Source organism: Myiozetetes cayanensis, unplaced genomic scaffold (assembly GCF_022539395.1).
Source record: "Myiozetetes cayanensis isolate MyiCay16 unplaced genomic scaffold, myiCay2020 scf2-11, whole genome shotgun sequence".
NCBI classification, from domain to species: Eukaryota; Metazoa; Chordata; class Aves; order Passeriformes; family Tyrannidae; genus Myiozetetes; species Myiozetetes cayanensis.
In genome coordinates this window covers 30548810-30573973 of record NW_026087411.1, presented here as the reverse complement: position 1 = coordinate 30573973, position 25164 = coordinate 30548810, and the positions used below count along the sequence as shown (strand labels likewise).

The 25164-nt window shown below is 45.2% G+C and overlaps 1 protein-coding gene across 1 annotated transcript in view; it reads right to left on the bottom strand.

The window, feature by feature from the left end:
* Positions 1-25164, bottom strand: part of MDGA1 (MAM domain containing glycosylphosphatidylinositol anchor 1) — a 148505-nt gene that overhangs the window by 98417 nt on the left and 24924 nt on the right. Inside the window, exons 2-3 of the mRNA XM_050315589.1 lie at positions 4353-4492; positions 1414-1588 (exon numbers count right to left, since the gene is read on the bottom strand). Of these exons, the coding sequence (XP_050171546.1) occupies positions 1414-1588; positions 4353-4492 (315 nt within the window). The remainder of the gene's footprint in view (positions 1-1413; positions 1589-4352; positions 4493-25164) is intronic.

Below are 25164 nucleotides of genomic sequence, written 5' to 3'. Positions count from 1 at the left end.
GCTTCCATCCACGTAGGAGAAGAAGTGGGCAGAGAAGCCAAGCAGATCTAGGGTAAGTGTCAGAACTCCCCTAAACAAAGCGATGCGATGCCAATGAAAAAATACCCAGCTTACCCACAGTGGCTGCTGCTGAAGCAATCTATTTCCCCAGCCTAGGTAGGTGGTGTCCACATACCAATAAAGGGTAGGGCAAGGAAAGAACAGAGATGGGAATTTCTCCCAGCCATACAATACAACTGTGGATTATAAACCTGTCAAAAGCTAAGGATGCTCATGTCTGTGGCACAGTTTGATGAGAGTCACATGTCTGTGGCACAGTATGGCTGGACAGCGGGACTGAGAGGAAGCAGTCAGGCAGCAGTTGCTGTCATCAAAAATATCTACAAAAGTATCTCCAGGTATGTACTGGGGTTTTGAAGCCTGGAGGTTGCTCCACTGACAGATAACCACAGAGCACATCAGCACAGAAGACTGTCTTGCTAGAATGAGTGTGGGAACAGGTTCTGGGACAGTTTCAGCTGCTTTATCATACTTCACAACTTTTTAGCATCTCCTCTTGCTGGCTAGGCATTCTCAGAAGATATGAGTGAGGAGAGGGATTTGGTATTACTTGGGCTGAAGAAAACTGTACTAGTAGATAGCTAAGGACAATCCGCAGAATGGTAATCTCCTACAAGAGAGTAAATATGTTCAAAAGTTGCCCAGACAATAAATTTTGGATTCCTCCCATATAGGTGCTACGGCATAAGTTTAATTTCCCTCCCTTTTGTCCATAGGAGCCCAAGAATAAACATTAATCCCGAGAATAAACATTAGGAGAAAACTTCAAAACTTGGAGCCCAAGTGGAAAACCACTAACAGTACCTGCAGGACACAAGAGAGATGGCCACTGTGACCAGCCAGAGAAATGCTGAGTCACCTTTACATCCACCCCTTCACAGCTCAGTCTCCTCAGCTGCACCCCAAAGTCTTCTACTCTGTTTCCACTGTGCTACAGAGGTAGCAATGCTGGGAGCAGGGCACTGATTTTAGAAACTCTCCCAGCATCGGGGACACTACCAACTTTAAGAAGCATTGGTTTGCTTCAAGCACTACCAGCTTCAAAATGAAGACAAAGAAGGCAGAAGCTACCTACATTGCTAAATCCCAGACAAGTGCTAGGGAATCCTGTCACTGACAGACACCATGGCACCTAGATAAGAATGACTCACAAGGACAGGCAGAGCTGTTATTTTTCATGGATGGGTCTAACCTCTTATGGAAAACGGACCCTGGGGACACCACTCCAGTCCCTTTGCTCCTGATTCAGGTGCACGTGGTCCTAGGGCAATGCAGCTCCCCGCTGGCCCCGCAGCGAGGCAGAGACATGCAGTAGAACTGTGGGAAGGTCTGGGTTGCCGCTAAACGACTTACACTGCACATCTACTCGAATGGACTTGATGGCAGGGACCCCAACCCCATTTTCTGCTTTACAGTAATAGCGGCCCCCCTGCAGCCTTTGGATCTTCTCAATCCGAAGGGTCTCGTTAAGCACTGACGTCTCTTGGAATTTGTCCGACGCGCTGCCAGCAGTTTTGGTCCATCTCACCTGCGTGAGAAGAACAAATGAAATCAGTGACACAAAATAGAGACCCCAAGAGACAGCAGAGCTCCCTTTGCTGCTCTTCCCCTTCCTCCCTTGCCCTCTCAAGAATGGGTCCTACAGCACCACCAGACTTACCAAAGCTCAACTACTGATCTCAGTAGGCCAGTTGTGATTCTCAGCCATCACCAAACCCCATGTCCAAGAATCCAGGATGAGCCTTCAGTTCACCCAAACACACACTGCGTATTTCCTGCTCCTGCTCTGGTCCTGTAAACCCAGTAGCTTGCTGAGTTTTATTCCACAGAGGACTATTGGCATTCAGCCTTGGGACCCCATGTGGCTGGTAGGTCATGACGCTGCAGCAGACATCAGCCCACAGCTACAGAGCCTTCATTGCAGTCCATACACATCTCTTTCTGGACAGCAAGGCTATTTCTGCTTTTTGTTTTTCCAAGAATGAGAAAATGCAGTTGCTATCTGACTTGTGCCCCTTTCCCACAGAATGCATAAGGCATTCTTTTGCAGTACACAAGGTTTTCCTCTGTTTTTAAAGATACAGAAAAGGAAAAAAAATAAAATAAAAAAAAATTCCTTCAGATTTCAAGCTATCTTTGCAATTTTTTTGTCCTTATGTTACATGTCTTAAGATCCTGGATTGCAGGGACAACAGAGCTGCAAGATATTTAATGGTGAATGGTGGCAAGAGAGCAGCAATCCTAAAGACTGAATGGTTATTCTTATGTCTGGAATGAGGTACAACCCTCACAGTGGCAGTACAAGCTTTCCCCTTGTTTTGTGCAGTACAGACAATGAAAGAGAGAGACATCTTTTCCCAGCCCATTGGTTTCCTATATCTGCAGCCTCCCTTCTAAAGGCTGGTGACTGCCGGTCTCCTACACCGATGCCCATCTAGACTCTGGGATTGAGATCCAGAAAGATCAGCCAGCACAAAGAAGACAGACTTTCATTCAGCATTGGTCATAGATAAAATGCACCAAATACCTTGACCAATCTGCTAGACTTTGCCTAAAGCTCACTGCCATCACCTGATTGATGCTGGTGCTCCAGAAAGAGCAGGGGGTGTCTACATCTCAGTCCCAGAGCATCAGACTGAGCAGATTTTCAGAGCTAATGACCATGGATTTATTCAGCCTTTGTAGCCTTATGAAATTGTCTGAGGGCCCCAAGCCTCTCCGAGTCGTCTGTTTGCAAGGACAATTCAGCCAGCTCTTTAATCTTTTCAATTGCAATCTCATTTAAGTATTTTGGCCACATTTTCATGCTTTAATGACTGGCTGATAGAAGGGGAAAGGGAAGATTAAACAAAGGTTAGCATAAGAGCTTAGCTGGGAAAGAAATCAATCCATGAGGAGGAAGGGCAGAGATAGGATGCCTGCCATGTTCTATATGCACAGGTTCCAGTCTCCCCAGTCATGCCTGGTTCCACATTTTCATGTACCCTGTGCATGTCCAGGCAATGACAAGCCACCATGCTGCCCACTAGAACGCTGCCTGCAACAGGCTCTACTCCAGAAATCTCTCTGGCTACTCAGGCTCAAAACCCTACAACCTGATAGAACCTTCTCACACATTCAACAACCTTAGGCAGGGCCAGCCCTACCATCTTCCTTGTTTGTAATGTACACAGGCATCATTTGCCTATCACAGTCGCAAGCCTAGGCTGGGCATTTTTGCTGGCTTGGCTCACATTATTTTCTTTTTTTTGTTTCCAGGATTTTTTTTTGACAGATAAACCATTTCAAATCCTGCTGGCTCCCTTGCCTTTGTCATTGCCTCTTCTCCAAGTAGCTCCTCACAAGCAAGTCCACAGAGGCACTGACTGGTATATGCAGACATACGGCTTCTCAGCACAAATATTTTTGGCAGGATTGAGGAAGGAGACCAAGAAGACACATGTATCATATGTGTCTCCCTTGAGTGTATTCTGGCACATCCAGCCTCATAGTATGCACCAGTTGCCACTCCTACCCCGCTCTGTCCCAGAGCTTAAAGACCCATGCTCTGGTCCAGTAGCTCTATGGACTCATCCACCCCTCATCCACACTGAACCACCCTGCTTGAGTATCTGAAGGGTGGGAAGGTGGCTGTGTGAGGCTTGAGGCTATACAAGCCTCTAGGCACCCTAGGGAAGGACTGCAAGTTAGCCAAGCTCAGCTTCATATGTCTCCACTGAACTGTCTCTCTGACAACAGCATGGATATGTCCAGTGCCATGGGTGTGAATCTGCCTCTGCTTGGTGACCATAAATCAATGAAAAGTGGGCTCTGCACAGTGATCAATGAAGTGCACTACAAACAACTTCACAAACTCTCCAGAGCAGGGTCCCCTGGGCTCTCATCATGTGAGAGACTGATGGACTATGAAGGACCAATTCCTATGGCCAGGATATGTGGGAAGCCTTACCTATTCTCTACACTGTTCCTGCTTTGTAGTAAGACTGTTAAAGATTTAAGGATGGACTGTATATTGGGTTCAGTCTGGGCTTTCAGTTTCTGGGAGGACTTCACTGAAAATCATTAGAAGGTCTTTGTAGCCTCCTGCAAAGCTTTGTGGGCTGTTTTCCACAAAAGCAACCCTAAATGCTTTATAGCTTAGTAAACAAGTGCTTGCATGATAGGTTATCCCTATCTGATACCAATATGTAGAAGAAAGCTGGATCCCGCTGCCCACAATTTTGCTCAATGTGGAGACTACAAACAAGTGCCATGGGTGACATTATGGGTGACAGCTAGGACTGAAAATTTACCTGTGGCCGGGGATGTCCTGTGACCAGACACTGCAGGACCAGCGTGTCCCCCTCCCGAATTGTGTAAACACGTTCACTGATGTTGTCTTCCTTCACCACGCATGCTTGCCCAGCATGGATGATCTGGGCCTGAGCAGGAGCTGCAGAGAGAAGAGAAGAGGTAAAGGGGGAAATGAGCATCTCATCTCCTTGTGCCCACTGCCCAGGGTGGCTTCTCCCACAGCAGGGTGGAAGAGCCAGTTCTTAAGCCACAGAGAGGAAGAGCCCAGACAGTGCTGGGAACGAGACACAAAGGTCTTAGGACACAGAAAATTAAGCAATTTTCCCCATTTACTAGGTAACTGGTACCAACTTTATTTTAAAACCTTTGGTCTTGTTGGGATGAGCAGCTCTAGGCACTGAAAAGCAGAATATAGAGATTTTTGGGGGACTCTTCCACATGGACTGAGTACTAAGAATATCCTACTGTCATTTCTCCCAGAGAGGAGTATGTATAAGCAGCTATTGCAGGGACTTGGTCAAATCACAGCTGCTCTACGCCTGTCAAAAATAAGCCTGATTACTATGATTTACCTTGCAGGGGTCTGGCATAACTACCAAGCAGAGTCAGAAAGGGCCTTGAAGCTCTGTACAGCGATTAGCACACATCCCTAGAACAGGCATAGCACACGCTACAGGAAAAACAAGTCCTTCCCATATTAAATAGCAGCCTATCTCAGCCTTGAGCCAGAGGGAACACCACCTGCAAGATCAGGGGACCCATAATCTCTAAGGACCTCTACACCTAGGGGTCCAAACTGAGACCAGTTACTCCCAGGAAAATGACGGAAGACCAGCACAGTGGAAAAATACATAGAAAGAAAGTTCCCAGAACAAAGTTAAAAAACACAATGACCCCAAAAAGCTCCTATGTCCCATTGCAGCCCTGATGAGCAGCAGGGAGAGACAATCTCTAGGAGAACAGGATTTTATAAAGAAAAAAGCCTCAGCTCTGAAGTCCTGTGCAAACAGCCTTTGGCTCCCTACTCCAAAGCATTTGTGTGATCACAGAAGCAGCTGAGATGCATTGAAGGTGACTGTGCAGCCCAACAGGACACCTGCGTTTGTTCGAGGGGAAAACTCCAGTCGCACTTCAAGGAACAGAGAAACCCACAAACGTGTTCTGAGTCAGTGTCTCAGTGACAGTTCCCTGGGATACTTCCTTGACTTGCTAGAATGCTTCCAGGCAACTCTGGACTCACATCTCAAGCTCCTATTTGTGAAATATAACACAAATGAACAAACCACTGGAGGAGATGATCAAAGGTTTCAAATCAACAAGCTTTACTAAGACTTCTTAAACATGAACAAATTTTGCACAACCTGTTAAAGCTGAACCAACCACCTACTTTTTCCTCAATGTTAGTTGAGCTTCAAAGACTCCTTTTAAAAAAAATTATTTTCATTCCTTTGATATGACCAAAATGTTCTAAACCAAATCATTTGGGCAAGGAAAGCCCTCAGAGTTTTGCTGGTTTAATCCGCCAGCAGTACAGACCTAGGGCAGGCTGGGCTTGGGCAGTGGAGAAAATCTGCCTTTGAGGGCAGTTTATAAACTATAAACTACCATGCACTGATCAAGCAGCAGTGACATGAGAATGGACACAGGGCTAGTGGACAACAAGTTGCTCTTGCTGCTGGGGCTTCACAGCCTGCCACAGCCACCCAGCATCCAAGCAGCACCACTGCACATACAGCAAGTTACTCTCTTTTTCGACACTATTAAAATCACTATTACTTTTCAAACTGCTGACTAACAGAAGCAACATGTGTATTTGAATAATATGATGGCACAAACATGTACAAATCTCTCAGAGTCTCCTGTCTTTGCCCACTGGAGGCCTCCCAAGATGCCTGCCATCACTCGAGCACCATGAAATACTGAAACCAACTGTCAAGGCTTCGCTGATACAACTGAGCAGATAAGTGAGTGACCTTGCCCTGCCTGGGTGGCAGAAGAGCCTTGTTGAACCCAAGAGAAAGTGAAAACCTGTATTTGTGTTTACACACATCTGTGTGTTTGTATACTCATATATACTGATATGTAAATACATTAAATAAAATAGTGACTTATCAGTAGAAGACTATAATAATACTTGTCAAGCCAACAGTCACAGAAGAGGAATTCAGAAGCCTTTATAACCTTTACTAATACACTTTAATCCAAATGACAGTATCTTGTGGTGTTACAGACCTCAGATCAGTCTTCTGCAGATCTGCTGTCACACCTTTAACCCCATGTAAACTGCAGAGCACCACTTACAGGGCTGATACCCAGGCTGGAATGCTGAAGAATCCCTGTTTTATGATTAAAAGACAGACTACATCCCTTCCTATCCTATACCACATTCCCCCCCATCCCCAAACTGTGCCTCCTGCATTCCAGCATGGTCCTGGCACCCTCCAGCAGCAAAGCTCTTGTAACCTCTCTTTACAGACTTTGGGCTGCATTTGCCAGCTGGTGGCTCTATTCTCCCTTTGCAAACATGACCTTGCTGCAAAAACTAATTTCCAGACACCCCATAGAGAATCAGAATATTTATCTGCAGCTCTAGCTCCCAGTGAAATGTTGCTCTGCTGTACCCCATATGGTATACAAGGTAGGTCAACGTCTACTCTTTTCCCTTTGTCTATCCCACTTCCATTATTTCACCTTTCATGTGTGACCCTTTTCTACCACTTCTCCAAAGACATTTCCACATGGAGAATTTCCACAGCAAAATCATTAGGTACAGCAGTACAGGATTAGCAGGCTTTTGTGCAATTATTCTGGTGCCAAAATACCTTGTGGTAATTTGCTGGTGTCTCTCCGAGTTTGAGAACAATATTATTTAAACTGCACCTTTTTTGGCACTACAAAACAATACACAGCACTAGTCTACGGCAAAACGACAACCCTGAGAATAAGCCCTGGGTCAGAATTTGGTCCTCTTCTCCCAAATTCTCCCTGGATACACTCAGCTTACTACAAACAAGAGTGTGAACACTCAGCTTTGTTCATAGGCGTCTGAACTTGCTTCTGTCATCATCACTAATACCTTTCAGCTAAATTCATTGGAAAGGCACATCACTTTAAGTGAATCCCCTCTGCTTAAGCTGTAACGTCTCTCTGGCAATCACAGCACCAGGTCCTCAGTAGAACACCCACCATTTTTCCATGTCTTAAACCCCACATGAAACCAAATCACTCAAAAGGGAACTCAGAAAGCCTGGGGTTGGCATGGAAAGAAAAGTGCTCAGGTAGATGGCATAGGAGCCTGAGACACTCTGCCTTTTGTTTGGTTACAACTTGACATTAGTAAAGGGGTGGGAGCTAAGCAATGAAACAGACCAGCTCTTAGTGGGGCCTGCATTAAATCACAAGATGAGACTCAGGAAGGTCTCTGTTACAAGCTCAGCCTGCCACAGCACACAAGGGCTGGGAAAGTCACCTCATGCCATATTACAGATGGGCAGAGAGACTGTGAGGATTAATTGCACTTTTAATGTGCTTGAACAGAAAGAATACATTATTGTTTGACATCATCCCAATTCTCCTGGAGGATTTCAGCATGCAAACAGTTTGCACGTTGCCAGCACAACAGGATGGCAGGACCATGCCTGTCAGAGCACCAGTTTCACAGAAAGCCCCTAGGAATGAAAACAAAGGCTGGAGCATGAGGCCAGGTGCTGGAGTTGAAGCAGTAATCTCAGCCATTCTCAGCAGTGCTCCATGAAGAACAACTCTTGCACAGAGACAACCTTCCCTGCTAAGTCCTGCTGGGGCAGAATCCCTCTCCTCAGACCATCAAACCCCAAAGCAGAGATCCAAGGAAGACCTCTGATGGTCTCTACAGGGGAAAAGGGGACAGATATTTCCCACCATATTTTTCCCAGAATTTTGAGGGACAGATGCATCATTACTTTTATTCCACTTCCAGGTAAGAGACCGACTTAGGGATGGCTCCCAATAAAAAGTTCTCCAGAGAAAGTAGGACAGCCAAATATTGAGTGTCAGATGTTTTAGAAGGGAAAAAATTCAGACTCTGAACATGCTGCATTAGGCCCTTCCTCAGAAAATGGCTGGTTTGCAATGCATTTGGCCTCTGCACTGAGATTTTCTACTATGCTTTCACTTGATATATTTACACATTAAAACAAAAGGAAATTGAAATGGATAAAATAACTTTATTCCCAGTGCAGTGTACTGCACAGTGTTATTATCACCATAATCTGGAAAGTTTATGAGATGCTTGGTGCTTAGAGGTTGCTAATATGAAAATACAGAAAATGAGAGAAAAATGGTATTTTGGAGAGGACTGAGTCATCTGTGGTTCACATGTCTAACCGTTTATCTCCTTTAACCTGAGGTCCCATCGCTACGATGGCAATGATAAGAGCTCCTTCACAGAGAGGATGGTGACACTGCCTACTTTGCTGTCAGCACCCACAAGGACAGCCGCTCCCCTCACTTGCAGCACAGCATCAACCACACTGCACTGCTGCCTTGTCAGTCAGCAGGCTAACATTAGCCATCACTGTTTGACTCCATCCCACCACTACCCTTGCCACCAACACATATCCTGCTGATGACCTCAAGGACGAAGAGCATTCATCTCCGGAACTGCTGGGCTAATACTCATAGCTACACACACAGGTGCACTGAACCCACCCACCTTTGCTTTCACCCTCATGGAGGGTGGGGGGAGAGGGAGCTGCACCTGGAGCTTTCCTTCCTCCTTAGGCTTAATCTACCATCCTGCTTTGCATGGCAAGCAATAACCTTCCATGTATCTGGTGAAGTTATAATTCAGCCTCTTCTGCACATACCCTGGTCAAAGAAGCCGAAGTCCTTCCCCATTTCTGCTTACAGGCTCCTTGGACTCACATTGCTTAGTTACACTGGAGCAAGAAGGAGGGGAGCATCAGCTGCTAATCTGCTGCTTAAATCCCTAAAGAGCCTGCCTATCTCCTTCCCTCACCCTTCCCATCCTGAGCAAGTGGTATGTAAGGGATGCATCTTGAAGGAAGTTCCCATAAAAGGGAAAAACACATGGGGTATTTATGAACCACAGTGGGGGTGAATAAGCATTTTATTGAGGAGATGCACATCTGGCATTCCTTGTGGAACACCCACTCTCAGCAACTGCATGTCCACGGGTGGAATTGCCCTGCAGCACTATTAGTCACAGACCATACATGGTAAAACACGCAGGGGGCATCTCAGGCCTCGAAGTCACTGCTTTAGGTAGTGTTTTATCCCATCTGTTCATGCAATGCACAGATCTGCTTGAACAGCAGGGGCATACAAACTTGGAGACCTTTGAGGAAGGGGTCATTTCCCCTTAGCAGAGCACAAAGAGAAGCCAGCACACATATAAAGGGAAGAGGCCTGCTAGCAACACTCAGCAGGAGTTAGGAAAGTCTAGTAGCATGGGAAGGGTCTGCAGGGGCAGCATCCTGACCATCAAACAAAGCATGCTGCTCTGGGAGGGGATGGCAAGTGCCTTGATGTGTGCTCCATCACTCTTCAGCTGTTCTTATTGATTGCTTCACTGTGGATGAAGACCACAGGCTTTGCTGAAACTTTAGACAAAACAAATTAACCAGGCCAGATCCAGCCCACAATGCAGGGCATGATATTGATGTACCATTTGAAAAGGAGAATTCACTCCAGCTTGAGGACAATTATGGAAATAATAATACACAATCAGTGTCCATTAACACTGTCAGCAGGGTTGTGGATCAATATTGTATTAATGGCTGAAGAAAGACTGCCCGCACCCATCAGTCACCAGTTAAGACCAGCGCAATAGCAGAGGAAGAGAAGATGGCAGTGGGTGGGTGTAATTGAGCTCAGGCATTGGATGTCTTTGTAATACCTGCCCAGGGAATCCCTGCCATCACCACTTTTCAGAACACATTCCCTGGGTGCTTGCTCAGGGGTCTCCTCCTCCTCACCTCAACCCCTCACTGTCTCTTTGCCCAGTGCAATGGCAAAGGGAGCACAGTCCCTGCAGGGAATTTCCCCCGCAGAAAGTGCCCGGTACAGTTCAGCCTGACTAAGCTCCAACTTTTAACACAAGACCAGGCTAGTCCCCTAGCAGAGAGAGAGGCAATTCGGAATCCCCAGGGATAGGTGAGGTTCAAAGCACATCCATGGTACTGGATCTCCTCCCACTCTTTGAACTGTCTTGCCCAAGCTCCTCCTGTTGACTCTTCCAACATCGTGTGCTGCCTGGGCAGCTCTGCGCTATGACAAGGCTGTCCTAAAGCAAAAGCCATCAGGAAGCCCTCCCTGCATGCTGACACTAAGAGTTACAACCCCAAACAAGACAGAACTCCAGGGAGGCTCTTTGGCTCCCATGCACCAGCATTCTCACTGCAGCCCAAACCACATATGCTCAAAAAAAAAAAAAAAAATTCTTCTTACTGTACTTCTGGCCTAAATTTGCATCAGGGAACACATTATATTTCAGTAGCAAACTGAATCTGACTCCTCTGGTATTTGTACACTGATCATGATTAAAACACAAATATCAATCCACTCATAAAAGAAACACAGCCACTCCCAAGATACATAAAGCAACCATGTCTAACCACACTTCACAGCACTCTAGAGCAAGAAGAAAAAAAATCAGTTTTTCAGTGGTAAGTGCACAGAGAAATGGCAGAGTTGTGGAAAGTAATCACTGAGGATGAAACTTGACTATTAAAAATAGCATGGGATTGTTTTTTACTTGGAAGAGACCAAGATTCTGTCTTTTCATCTCTGGCTGATTACACCTCCAGAAACAGAGTTTCCTTTAGCAAAGCTCACCCAGATGATTTCCACAGTCTTAAAATAACTTTTTGCTTAATCAATGTCACTTCCTTAAAGCATCTCTTTAATTTTGTTTCTTTTAGAAAAATGCCAGCAACAAAATCATGGGAGATGTCATGAACAACAGGTACACCTCTCAGTGACTCACTACACCTGCTCCCAAGACCACCGTTCAATTTATAACTAAAGCAGTATTATGTGCTTTACTAAAGCATCAGTCACCAGATCATCACTGAACCCCTTCCCCCCAATTCCCAACTCCACTGTCTGCAGCGGCTCACTAGCTTTCCTACATGTTCTCAAAAGACTCTCACATAGGTCCACCTAACTGCAGAGAATCAAGCGGCAGAGCTTGACCAGCAACTTTGTTTGATAAGAATCAAGTGACAGATATTATACACACCTAACATTATGATGGCATAAACCTTACATTATTGCCTAACTCTTTTGCCTGAGCGGAATTTCTGTTGATGACTTAATGCCACCAATATGATGTAGGTTGTCTCCAAATCTTTAGGGACTCCAGACACGGTGGTAGTCAGAGCCGGCACCTCACCACTACTGTCCTGGAAGATTCCAGCTTTAGTTGGGAAATGGAAAAAGCATGCCTGTCTCTAGTCACCATCAAAGAGACTTTATCATCTTTCCCAAGCCACTTCCTACTGTGCCAGCTACAGAGCCTGAGCTGTATCTCTAAATCTTGCTGCGAAACCCAAGGAGCGACAAAGCCACAGTTGGGCAAGGTGATCCTGCCAAGCTGAGTGGTCAAAGCATCTCACTCAAAAACACCATTTCTTGTCTGGTTGCTACTTAAAGCACCTAAGCATTTTAGGGGGAAACACAAATGAGGCAAGTAGCTAGGGCAAGAAATCATCCTCTCCTCTGGAGACCACTGACAGACCAACTTGTTTGTCAGCTGGTAAAACACAAAAGAAATGAAACAGTCCAGTCAGAGAAAACAGGGCTACAAAGAGAGGAACTCAATTGGACATGTACAGCATAGACAGTCATTCATCCCACCCACGTGCTGCAGGAACAGCCCCAATAGGACAGGAAAGCACTAGGCTCCTTGGCAGGTTTGATCCCTTGCCTCCCTACATAAACACCTACCATGTCTCCAGTCCCCTGAACCAATCTCCAGCTGCTCCATGCACCCACCACCATCTGAAGGCAAATTAACAGCTATAGGCATCCAGAAAGCTTGCAGGCCCTCTGACCTTTATTAGCCCTCATGCTGTCAGCTTTCATTCTGCCCATTACGAGGAGCCTCCGAGTAGCCAGTTCAGCAGAGAGCCAAGGCTGGCTCAGGTGGAGACACAAGTCAGGTACTCTTCATGCATATCACACTTCTGCTCTCCTTTTTTGCTCCTTCATCACAGCACACAGGACCCACCAAAGCTGCATATCCCTGCTCAGCCAGGACAACTGCCTTTCACAACCATGCTACAGCTTGCCAGCACAGGCAGCAAAGTCCAACAGGCAACGTCCCCAGGATCTGCTGCTAATAACTTTTGCAGGTAAATGGGCTTTGCTTGAATGGTCTCAGGGGTTTTACCTCTCCTCTTTTCCCTGAATTCAAGATCAGCTTATTCCCAAAGCCACCATTGGCACTGCTTTTTCTGGTTCCTTTCCCCTTTTGTACATTGAACGTCTTTAGTGACTCTTCAACAAAGAGGTCCACGTGCACAGATCTTTAAACCTGTGTTCTTTGAAACTCAACTGTTGTTTCATGGCTAGACCACCTAATATAGGAGATAAAAGGAAAGCACAACACAGACACTTCTTTCCTTCAAAAGTGAGAAGAAAAAGTCAATTCACTAATCATTTGTTGACTAGATTAGCAACGAAGGTGCATTAACTCCAATCAATGAATAACTACAGGTTCCTTTTCATATCAAAACTGAAAAAGAACTCAGATGACAGCTGTGGTTCCTGAATCATGAAAAATAAAGAAAAGCAGAGGTAGTAGTTTCAAACTGAATTCCCCAGCTGGTGGGACACATGGGGAATGCTCCAGACTTTGGAGAAACCACCGAAGTCACACACACTTGCTAAATAAAACCCACCCTGGAAACACAGGAAGATAAACAAATTCAAGCTCCAGGTGTACTAAAAGCAATAGAGAAGAAGCAGAATGAAAAACAAACCAGTATGCAGAGCACACCAACAGAAACCAGCTAAGAATTGGAGCATTTCTACAAAACTCCAGCTGGTGCTGTTTTAAATGCTAAACCCCAAGGTCCAAAATCTTCAGCACTGAGGTAGAAACTACAGGCTGGTGGGCAGGACAAGAACTGGCAGAGAAGAGCTGCTGTAAGAGAGGACGTCTCTCTACATGCAGAGCCAAAGGGGACGTTGTATACTCAGTGGTGCTAACCCCAGCGAGTGGGCGCACAGACATGGCGCTACCAAAGCAAGGCACTGACTAGCTGGTGCCCCAAATCTCCTGAAGACCTCCCTGTGTATGTAACCAAAGCAGTTCCACCACTGTCAGGAGAGTTTCTGCAGAGGCAAAGAACTCTGTGCAGACCACAAAGCCCGTCTGCAAAGCTAAGTAAACACTCAGGCACTGAATCAATGCTAAATCCTCACCTGTCACAGCTTTGCTGCTTCCAGGGCCCCATCCAACCGGCTGAGTAAGCTGGGGATGTGAGGGCAATCATGCCATGATGGCAGTGCAAACATTCTCTCCACGCAGGAGAGGAAAGATTCAACAAATGGCCATGTTTACCTACTGTTATACCCATCTTCTCCAGAAAGCAAAAGGCTATTTCAATTGTGAAACAGAGGGCAGGGAGGGGCAAAGAGGGGGAAACGAGAGCAGGAGAGGGTGGTAAGAGCCACAAGAAAGAGACTGAAATAAAATTTCACTGAAAGTGTGTTTTGTTCTCATCATAGTTAGAAAGCGCTGGAAGCACAAATACTGCCCTTAATTAAATTATCTAAAATCCAATTTTGCTACTGAAAAGTGGTGGGCAGCAGTCTCTGTCTAAGCTCTACGAACATGAGATGCCCAAACCATATGCACCCCAAGTCCCCTGCAGCAAAGTCACCTCCATGGGGATCAAAGCACAGTGGCTGCATGAGATCTGCTTTCAGCTCCAAGCCACTTGGCGGGGGACAGGCAATCCCAGCTGGCACAACCCCAGCACAACCATTCACTGGCAAACCTGGCAGAGATGTCAAGGACCCAGGGAATGGCAGAGACTTGGCACCCCTCTGCCAGGTACCTATCTGCTTCCAGTAAGATCAAGGATTAGAGGCAGGGGTGCTGCTGATGGTACAGGGAGGCTGCTGGTAATACAGCCCCTCAGCGGAAAGAAGCCTTTGTGCTCAAATGAGTTCCAGTGCAGGCCCTCACAATACACTGAAGCTTTTATGCCCCAAGCAGTGCTGTTAGGTGGGGAAATGCTGCTATTGTGCTCTGCCATCGTTGGGCAGGAAGCCTGAAGCACAGCCAGGGATCAATCCATAGCTAATTCCAATTTAGTGCCATACAGTGCAAAGGCCAAACTCCACCCCAAAGGAAGGGAGAGAGCACTGAAAGCAAATGCCAGCAAATTGTCAGCAAAACTGAGGCAACAGGGGCTGAATGACACCCCTGGAAATCAAGCCAAGTAATGTTTTATCTTGACAGCATCTTTTACATCCCTGCAGTGCCTTTGGTGTTCAGAGTCCTAGAAAGTCCCCAGCTCTTTCCCTTCCGAGTACCAATAATTAACAACCACAAACTGGCAGACAAGCGAGCAATTCCCCCCGGTTCTGATAAGAGGAGCTGACATCTCTCTAACCCCAGCCACCTCCATTGTATTATTCTCTTTGTTTATTGATCCTTTTATGCACATAATGCAAATTGACATTTAATAATTCAGCCGAGTTAATGGTGCTTAAATATTAAAAGGCTTTTCTCTTTTAATTAGCTGTAGCAAAATAGGCAACAAAGGAGTGCTAGATAGACGCCATTTAAAATGCTCTTGTCCAAGTTCCCTGGCCTTTTTCTAGGAATGGGAAAGAACAGTTCAAGGGAGATTTTGTGTAAGTCTCTTACTCTTGCTAGGAAGGTAACTAACCCATAGAAGAATTTCCAGAGACTTTGATTCATAGAGCATATTCATCTCTGTCAACTCTTTGTTTTCTCTCCTTTCTGCTCTTCTCCTAATAAAGAAAGGAGGGGAAGGAGGAGCAGAGGGTAGAAATAAAATTCTTCTGCATAAGCAGTGCCAGCACCCACGTAACATGGTGCAGATGTGGATGCAGAAGCCTTCTGATTTGCCATTGCAACACCTGCATCCAGGTGAAAATAGAGCTAAAAGGGAGAAGTACACACAGCTAATTGAAGACTTACAAACAGCATAGAAATCTTTCAGTTATTCCTTGAGGTAAGAATAACTTATCCAGGAAATTAATTTAAGATTACACTGAAAAAAAATAATAAATCCACATACAGCAGGCTAAGGGAGCACTTAATTATTTCTCTTCTGCTCATTATGCCAATGGTTGAGAATGAGAGGGAAAATACACGGTATCTTTAAACCTCTGTTCCATCTCAGCTGGAGCCGATGGCAGTAATACATCTTAGTCATGATGTTGCTGGTATATATATCATCATAGCTGCAAAGACTTGGCATTATTTTGGGGTGTTTAAACTGTGCATACCTCCTCTCTGAATTAGTGCTCATTTTAAGTCCTCAATGGGTTTGAGTTTGGGATAATGATTTCCCACCTAACCCAGAGCAGAACCACAGAATCACAATAATTAGATATAGTAACTGTTAATAACTTAGTTTAATTACAACCCATTTTCTTCAAATTTAGCCTAGACATAAGATTTCAATGAATTCTAATTACATGCCACATTTGAAGAGCCTGCGTTATTACATTATTAATTCCAGACAAAGAGACTGACAAACACTAAATTCCTTACTGAGGATACTTAAAAAAATTAATCTTAATTCAAGTTAATTAATATATTGACTTGCAAATTCTGGGCAAATTCATTCTTCCAGTGAGGACTCTGCATTGTAAATCTGTGGAGAGTAAGCTGTGTTTTTCACACATAAGAAAACTATCAAATTCCATTTTTACATGCAAAGTTGAGTTCATCCTTAACAGCAGATCTGCTAGTGGCATTTCCACAAATCACTGGAGTCACCGCTCTGAAGTTGCCAGATAGGACATTATGCCAAAGGGTGTCCTCACATACAATGGCACCCAAGGAATTCAGGATGATGGGAGAGGATAGAGCATCGGTCCTTCTGTCCTGAAGTGGCAGGAGTGTGCAACACACACAGCCTTGTTCACAACCAGCATGCCCCCACATACACAGGAGAGGGCAGTGGTGCACATCCCAGAGTCAGCATGTTGTACTTTTATGACTGATATTAAGGTGGGGAACATAGGAAACTGCTATTTTATCTTCTCTTGCACACAAAATCTAGAGAAAGGTCTTTGACAACCCTCCTAGACTTGTGTTATCCCCTGCCCATTGCTTTTGCAGAACATGGGGAAATCTTCCTTGGTTCTGTAAGGCTCTGCACACAGGGAGCATCTTCTGTCACTCCGCATCTGCTACATGCTTCTCATGCAGTGAAATATTCTTGACACCATTACAAACATTTTGCATTGTTTCCCTTTAATAGATTATCCATCTACTCCTCTCCAGCTGTGCAGCACATCTGGCCACGCTGCCTCTCCTGGGCAGGCACTTCTCAGCCCAATATTCTGCCTACTGTTGCTCAGGAGACATAGGAGGTAATGGGGGAGTTAAGGCCCAGGGAACAAGTTGCATCTCCAGACATTTTCAGAGGCAATAAAACACAAGCCTGCTTACAGCCTCTTCAGTAACAAGCTCCCACTTTTGACCTTCTGTAGTCTCCCTTCCACCTGCAGCTATTCCCAGTAAGATGGAGCAACTCTCTGGATGTACATGTGATTAAATAACAGGCTGTTCCTGTAAACAGGATGGTTTTTGCATCACTACTACAAAGAGCTCTCCTCAACCTCAGGTGCCAAATGTTGGCCTCAAGAGCATCCCCCAAACCCTGCAAAACAAGAGTAGCTCTGGCATTGCCACATCTGAGTTCTGTTGATGGAGTTCATTCTGACAAGCAGCAGCTCAAACAATTAAAACGGAGGAAGAAAAGGGAAAAAAAAAAAAAAAAAAGGGAAAAAGGAAAATGGACTAGTAAAGAGTTTTGAAGAAAAAAAAAAATCTGACTACAACTGAAACACAGGCAATGAGAAGCGAGGCAGGCTGATGCTGGTTTGGCCATCCCCTGAAGAGAGACCAACAGCAATGAACTTAGGAGCAAAATTTCCACAAAGCCAGGTTATGAATTTATTACTCTGCATCTGTGTGAGTCAAAAGATCATCTGAAACACCGGAGATTTTCATTGGGGAAGCATTAATCCACATGGGATGGTGTTTAAAGTAATTTCTCAGCTGGCTGACTGCACAGGGGGTAGGAACAGGGATTAATTCTCTACCCAAGATCATGCATTTGTGCAAACACTGTTGAGCAGCTTGTTCAACAGGGGATTCGGGGACTAACACAGCCATATCAAAGCAGCCAGGGTCTGGCTGACAGCCTTGCAAAGGAAGTAAGATGATCTTTGACACCAAGGAAATAAAGCTCTGAGAGACTGAAATGCTGACAGGCACCAGCCTTAAAGTCAAAGCATCTCTGAAGAGGAAATCTCTTTAAAGACTTTTGTTCTCAAACTCTCTTCTGTGAAAGAAAAGGCTTTGCCCTACTTAGGCGAGGCCAAGGGCAGGCTGAGACCTCAGCATATTTTGAAATCACTTATCCTCAGCTCCATTTGATGTTTTCTTGATATTAGGAAGAAATTTTATTTTATTTAAAACACTCCTGGGCCTTCAGCTGCATGTGGAAGGACACAGAGCAGCCCATCCCATGGAGAACAAAATGGTCCCTTGCTCTCTGAAGGGGACAGGAGGAAAGCAAACTCAGACAGCAAAGTCTCAAAAGCAGCCTCCTTTCTTAAAAGACCTCGACCAACCCAGCCTGCTGCAGAACACCCTTAGATGAATTAATACAAAACTGGACAGTGCGCTTCCCACTTAAAAGAAAGTGTCTGAAGAAGGAAAGAAGCACAGCTTCTGAAAACATGCACTTACTTGAACTGCCATCCCCTAAATGAGCAAATCCCTTGTACTTCCTGTCAGACAAGGCATTGGTTTACCTTCTAAAGTCTAGTTTTGCCCTCTGTTTCAGTATGTTCCAATTTTGCAGTAAGGGAAAAGACTCTGGATCTGGTCACCCTAGAAGAGCGTACATCTCTGATAGTCCACCAGACTGATGGCTGACAGGCATTATGAAACTACTTTCCAGTGTTTGTCCCACAAGACATGTCAGCAATTACCGAGGCACCGCCAATTTGTTTCACTGAGATGGGCAGCACACTTGTTTTGGGGCATTTCCCCAAGGAAGACAGAGAGTGGGAAAGAAATCCAGAAACCAAGAATAATCTATAATGAGCACTACTCAGTAATTACCTTGCTGTGTGACCTTGGGCAAGCAGGTTCTCCCTTTCTTGGTGCACCTTTGCCTCCCTGTGTATCATTTCATTAATTGCACTACAATGTCATGCAGGCACTTTAAAGCTTAGTGTTTATACAACTTTCTGAAGATGCAAAAATCATATAAATGCTAAATATTATTGCAGTTATTACCTTCCTCACAGGGGGGTTATGAAGCTTTGTAATTAGTGTTTGTAAAGCAGACCTCTGTCATTGGATGAAATGTGATGTGCTAGAGAAGTGTGAAGGATTAATATCCTCAGTAATCTGATGTGGGTTTTACTGTTCTGTGCAACACTTAATAAAAATAATTAAAAACAAACCTAAGCTGATACTGATAGGAAGGATGAGGAAGCAGAGACAGATGCACGTGGGGACAGACTGCTCTCCCTTAATTAAGCCCAATACCATCAGTATCCGAGACATTGCCAAGTGTTTTCTTACTCCTGGTGATAATCACGCATTAAACTTAATGCTGATTTTGGGTAACCAAATTAATTTCACTCCTTAGGCTGTGCAGGATTCAAGTGCCCTGGAGCACAAGCAGTGACCACTCCTATGCATTGAGAACCACTAGCTCAGTGGCTCTGCAAAAATACATACCAACAGCTTTAAATTTCTTCCATATGAGAAATGTGCTTGCTGGAGTGTGTTGCAGTACATCTACTTCCAAGTGCACAGAGATGGAGAAGCCTTTGGAAAGTCTCTTTGAGCATCATTACAATCAGAGAAGGAAAACTGCTGGTAACTGCTTTTACTTCCCAATTACCAGCTTTCTCCCCAGCACAGCAGATGCTGCCAGAGCTCTGCCCTCTCAATGTGTTCATAACAAACAGCCCTCCAGATACTTCATGTGACTGAATTCACCACCACACATGTCCTTGTATTAGGGCTGGTATAGGTAATACATATATATACATATGTATGGTGGTATGGGCTATATTTCTTTACACACACAAGTTGCAACAGCAGCTCCCTAGGAGACTCCAAAATCAACAGAATGTCCAAGCCCTGCAGATTTTTTTCTGTTCATCAGGCTTCCCTCCTATTGACTGCATTTGCCCATGTGGTTTCTTCTGGTGCCAGTTCTCTGTGCTTAATGCCAAAGTGATAAAAGCAATACTGTTTTCCCCCTGAATATGTGCGTACAGACATGCCAATGCTTTCTATAGGTAAATGGACTAAAAGCAAAACTCAGACAAGTTACAGAAAGAGCTTAAGGAACCACACATATTTCAGACAGAAGAGTCCCACAGTACTTGCCAGGTCATCTACAAGCCTCCCCTGTAGACTTCTCCACAGTGATGAGCCTGATCAAGCTTTAAAATGTCTCCAGAGAAGATTTCCACAGCTTCTTTCATGTTTGCATCAAGAATGTTTTCTGGCATTCAGCCCAGGTTGTCCCCACAGACAGGGGTTTACAACAGGCTGGAAAAACAGCACCCAAAGCACCTGTCTTGTAGAAGGCATGTCATCTTTCTGTTTATCACTTGAAGGCACACAGCAAGGGGACCTGAGCTCACATCAGGTATTACAGTAATACGTGTGAATATCAACAATCCTGGTTGTGCCTGATAAACCACCACAGTAAGGAAGACACACATCCTTTCTCTTTAGAGGGCTTCAAGGGATGATGGGAAGCGAACTGCACCACCACTAGAGAAACAAAAATCACTCAAAGAATCCGTGCAATGGGGTGGGAGTGTGACAAACTAAACAAACACCTTTCTTCACCTATGAGACTTCTCTCAACATTCACTTTTAAATCCTGAGAAGCCACTTACCCTCTACCCTGACTCACTTGAGACTCAAAAGGAGAACAAAACACTATGGAGCAGTGTAACACCCTTTCTCTCCCTGTCCTGTGCAAAGGATCAAGTCAAATGTCCCCTCACTACCTTTGGTTTTTAGAGGAGATGTTGTAGGGGGTGTGTTTCACTGGAGGATACTCTGCTAATCCTTGTTATACATGACGGGTAAGGGCAAAGGATTAGCATCACCAGCTGCTCTGCTGGAAAGTGCAACATGGAAAATTGGATGCATATATGCAGTGTGGAGGCATTAGGAAGAACTGCCTCAAGCACCTCCCACTCCACATACTGCATCTCATAATTCCCCATGTCATGCCCAATGCACTCCCCTTCAACACAGCCTTTATTTTTTGTCTCCTCTGCAGCCTGTTACTCCAAGTGCCATCTCCACTGCTGAAACACAAGCAACACTTCTTTCCCATCCACACTGCTGTAGAGGGTGTTACCTTCATCAAAATCATTCTGGGCAGCTGGTGCACACTGCAGAACCAGTAGGGAACCAGTAACAGCACCTTCTTCCTGCAGCTTGGCCTTAGCAGAGTGGAGATGCCAGACACCCTAGCTGTGAGAAGTAGTCACTTTACCTCACATTTTGTTGTAATTTGTCATATCAAAAAGATAAGTAAGTACACAGGTGGGAGAAGAGGGGCTGCTTTCATAAGGAGCAGAACACAGCTTCCTCTGAGGAGGAATACAGCTGGTTAAGAGGGCTCAGGAACATTATCTAATTGCTCAGGTTAAAAAGGGAAAAGCAATCTGAACTGATTCGAAACTTCAGAGGGAATTAGGAACCAGAATATAATTACCTAAGTTGGAATTTTGCCACAACTCATGAGGAGAAAAAAAAAAAAAGTTATTCTGGTCTTTCATGACCACAAACAAATAGCAACTTGGTGTTCCATTCCTTTCCAGAGTGGTATGGGCATGCATTTGATCTCATTCACACTGCTCTTTAAGAAGCAGCTTTGAGGTAAAGAGAAATGCACTGGCTTTTTACCAACATAGCTGTCGGTTACACTGTGATGCTATGCTAAAGAGATCATAATGTCTCACAACACTCAGGTGACCTCAGCTTTGGGAATATGCAGATTTTCGATCCTTGACCTTCACAATTTTTAAAATCCTCTAGCAAATCTTCAATAAAGTAAATATAGACTAATAACCCAGTGCAGCCAAATACTTTTCAGAATCTTTCATATCTGTCACCTCAAGACTTTTCACAAAGCAGCCATGGGAGAACAGGTTTCTATGGCCAGGTGTCTGCTGCACAGCTCTGGGTCCACAGTGCAGGACGGTGGCACTACCCTGGGCTTCTGCCCCAGGAGAAGATCTTGGTGGCAAAGGGCTTGATCAAACCCCAAATTCCCAAAGCACATATTGGTACAGCTCTTAGCAGACCTGGAGTCACAGCAAGATGAGACCAGAAAAGCATGCATTATCAAGGCAGGAAAGCCTTCACTCTCATTAAGTCTGGCACATGGCTAGTTGGAAGCTTCCCTGGTATTTTAAAAACTGTGAGAAGCAGCCAAGCCAAATCTGGTCTGTTTTAAAGAACAGCCAGACTCCCACACAGGTCAGAAACACTGCACAGCTACCTCCAGCACACATGAAGTCTATATATGGGGCAGGTCTTGGCTAAAACAACATCTGTAAAAAGCTGCCAGCAATGCCAGATTGGCCCTTTTCCTCCTCCAACCTCACAAGCACCTGTGAAAAAGTAAAGAAAAAGCTGGTGCCATTCTGCTTCAGCCTGCCCAGAAAAAAACAAAACAAAAAAACCAAAAAAGTGGTGAAATTCAGGTCTGGCAAGTTCTAAATCTTGGCTATTCCTGTTGTAGATATGGCAGGAACAAACCAGAAAGCACAGAAGGCCTTGGAGAGCAAACACTTCTCCTGTTCCCCTGAGGAGGGGTCTTTTCCCACAGCAGTCATTACCAGTCCTAACTTTGAGAACTTTGATGGGCACAAAGTGTGCACCAAAACCACAGCGCCCATCATCCCGACTTGTCCTAGCCAAGTGCCTGTTGCACCTACCCCTTTAGACCAGCTTTGTCCCACTGTTAAATAGCAAGGACAGAGCTAATACCGGGCAGCATCTGGGCTGATTGATTGGTAGTGAAATTCACCCTCATGCTTTGCTACAGCAAGGTGTGTCCAGACAGGCAATCTGGCACAAGTGTTTAAGCCCATGGAAGTAAGGGGATGTATTATAAATTACACCCAGTGCAAGTGCTACATCAACACTGGCTTGAAGATTAGGTCTCTGCTAGAAGGATTACAGGGGGACGGGTAGGGCAACACCACCTCCGCTGTTCAGTACTTATCACACAGCTTTGATAACATTGCTGTTCTCTTCTAAATTAGAAGATGGAGGAGGTGGAATTGAAGGTAGCTTGGGGGGATAGGGAGGTCTGCCAGGAGGAATTAATTTCAACATTTCTAATGCTTAGGTCTTAAATAATCCAATAAAATATCCAAGCCTTCACAGAATGGAAAAAAACCGTCATAAGCTAAAACACTCAAACCCCAAGTACAAACAAAGGAAACCATTGGCAGTAGGCTTCACTCTCCATCATCTGTCACATTTCAGTTCTTAAAGACAAAGCAGGGTGGTGGGAGACACTGGCATCTCCAGTCCACTGTACACTGAGTCACAGACACTTGGAAAGGGTCTTGCTTTGACCTTGGAAAAAGGTCTAGAGGAAGCCAATGATGGGTTTTCTGTCTCTAATATGCATGGATCCAATTCCACCTTCCGCTGCAAAATGGCAACTTTCACTGCAGTCAAGGGGAATTACACCTATTTAATAGACAGAAGAATTGATCTTGTGATCTCTGGTGCCTGGGCCTGCAAGATTTTAAACCCACATAACTTTAGATAAAAATCCAGCTAACCCCAAGATAATGCAGTCTTTGAGATTCCACAAACACTGCTTCACTGAGCAAAGCTTGGAGGTAGTTGGAGCTCAATGCAATCACAACCTGCTGCTAAATTACCTTGGGCCAGAAGCATTACAGATCAGGACATTTCCAGGCAGGTTAAGGACTAATGTCATAAGAATTGCTACCTAAGGGATATTTTTTTTCACTACTCCATTGCTCCTGGGCAAAATGCAAAGGGGATTATGTGTACACAGAGCTACGATTCCCATCTAAGAGTTGAGCCTAAGCTTCACATCAAGCTGCTTGACTTTACTCTGCAAGCTTTGCTTGTCATAGTGCAAATGCAATGATGTGTTTAAGAAGATTCTGTTACCAGACAGAAAGAGTGAGAAAGGCAGCAGGAGCAGCTGTCACCTGCTGAGATGTGGCTTTGCAACTTAGTTGGTGTCACACTGAGGACTGTGAAGTGCCTGACAAGAGCAACAAAAGGTCACAGGTATATACTTCACTAGAAGATCTTGGCACCTTGATCAAAGCACTCTTGGGAAATGGGAAGACTCCTCAGCATTGCTCCCCTTTGTGTTCTCCTTGTGCTCCCCTTGCTGAGCTTCTGAACACGAGCTGAGGGCAAGAAGCTACTGCTGGAGCCAGCAGGTGCCTGGCTGCGGGGGGAGTTTGATGGAGAGAGCAGAACAAAAACCTGAAGCCTGAGGTCAAGCATCTACACCTTTTCTCCCAAAATATCAATTCTTTTCTGCACCACACTAGAAGATCATGAGGCACCACCTTGCCCCCAGCAGCAGTGGGGAGGAGAAACTGGAGTCACACTGAGCAACAGGCTGGGAGCTCAGCAGGGCTCACCTCGCAGTGCAATCCCGTGGCAATGCCCGTTCCAGACTTAAAGGCTGCCTGAGAGTCCTAAAGATGAATTAAGAGTGTTCAAGGAAGACTTTGGCTTGGTTTGCAATCCCTGTTCCTTTGCAGAATGCAGCCTCTGCACTCCTCCTCTGTAGGGATCACTCGGTGAGTGTTACTGCATTCCATTATCATCCCATCTCCATTCACAATAACTCAGTACCACAGGACCATGGGGACCTGGGTGATACATTGTTCCCATTGCACAGAAATTACATTGTTAAGCAGCACACTGGCCACAAACTGCATCATTTTGTTAGCTCTTGGCCATTGTAATGGTGACCCACTACAAAAAGAGCAGATGCAGCTTTCATGGAGTGGGTACTGCTGATGGCCCACTGCTCATCTCCAAAGGCAGAAAGAGGTACTATGGCACCTCATGGGAGCCCACATCACACATGGAGAAAGGAATGTGGGAGAAAAGGGAAACAGACACATACATCACCTCTCCTCTATGGAGGGATTTGTTAGACTGAAGGGATTTGGACCACTGCCCTTCCTTGCAGACTTACACAGGCCTCTCATTTGCAAAGGGTCAGATGCTCATGCACTTCTGGGAGGCTGGTCAATAGCTGCACAAGTAAGGGAACTGGGTACAGAGAGATTAAGGATTGTGACCAAGATACTCAGGGACTCAGGAGCTAACTGTTTTCATTTGTTCCCACAGCTATATCCGTTTTCAGCAATGTACACTGAGGAACAGCCTCTTTGGTGCTCATCCTTGCAATTTCCAGTCCAACAGCCCAGTCACATGTTTACCAGCCTCCCACAAAGGGAATCACAGCATAGAAAACAACATGGCCTAGAGGGTCTGTTTTCTGT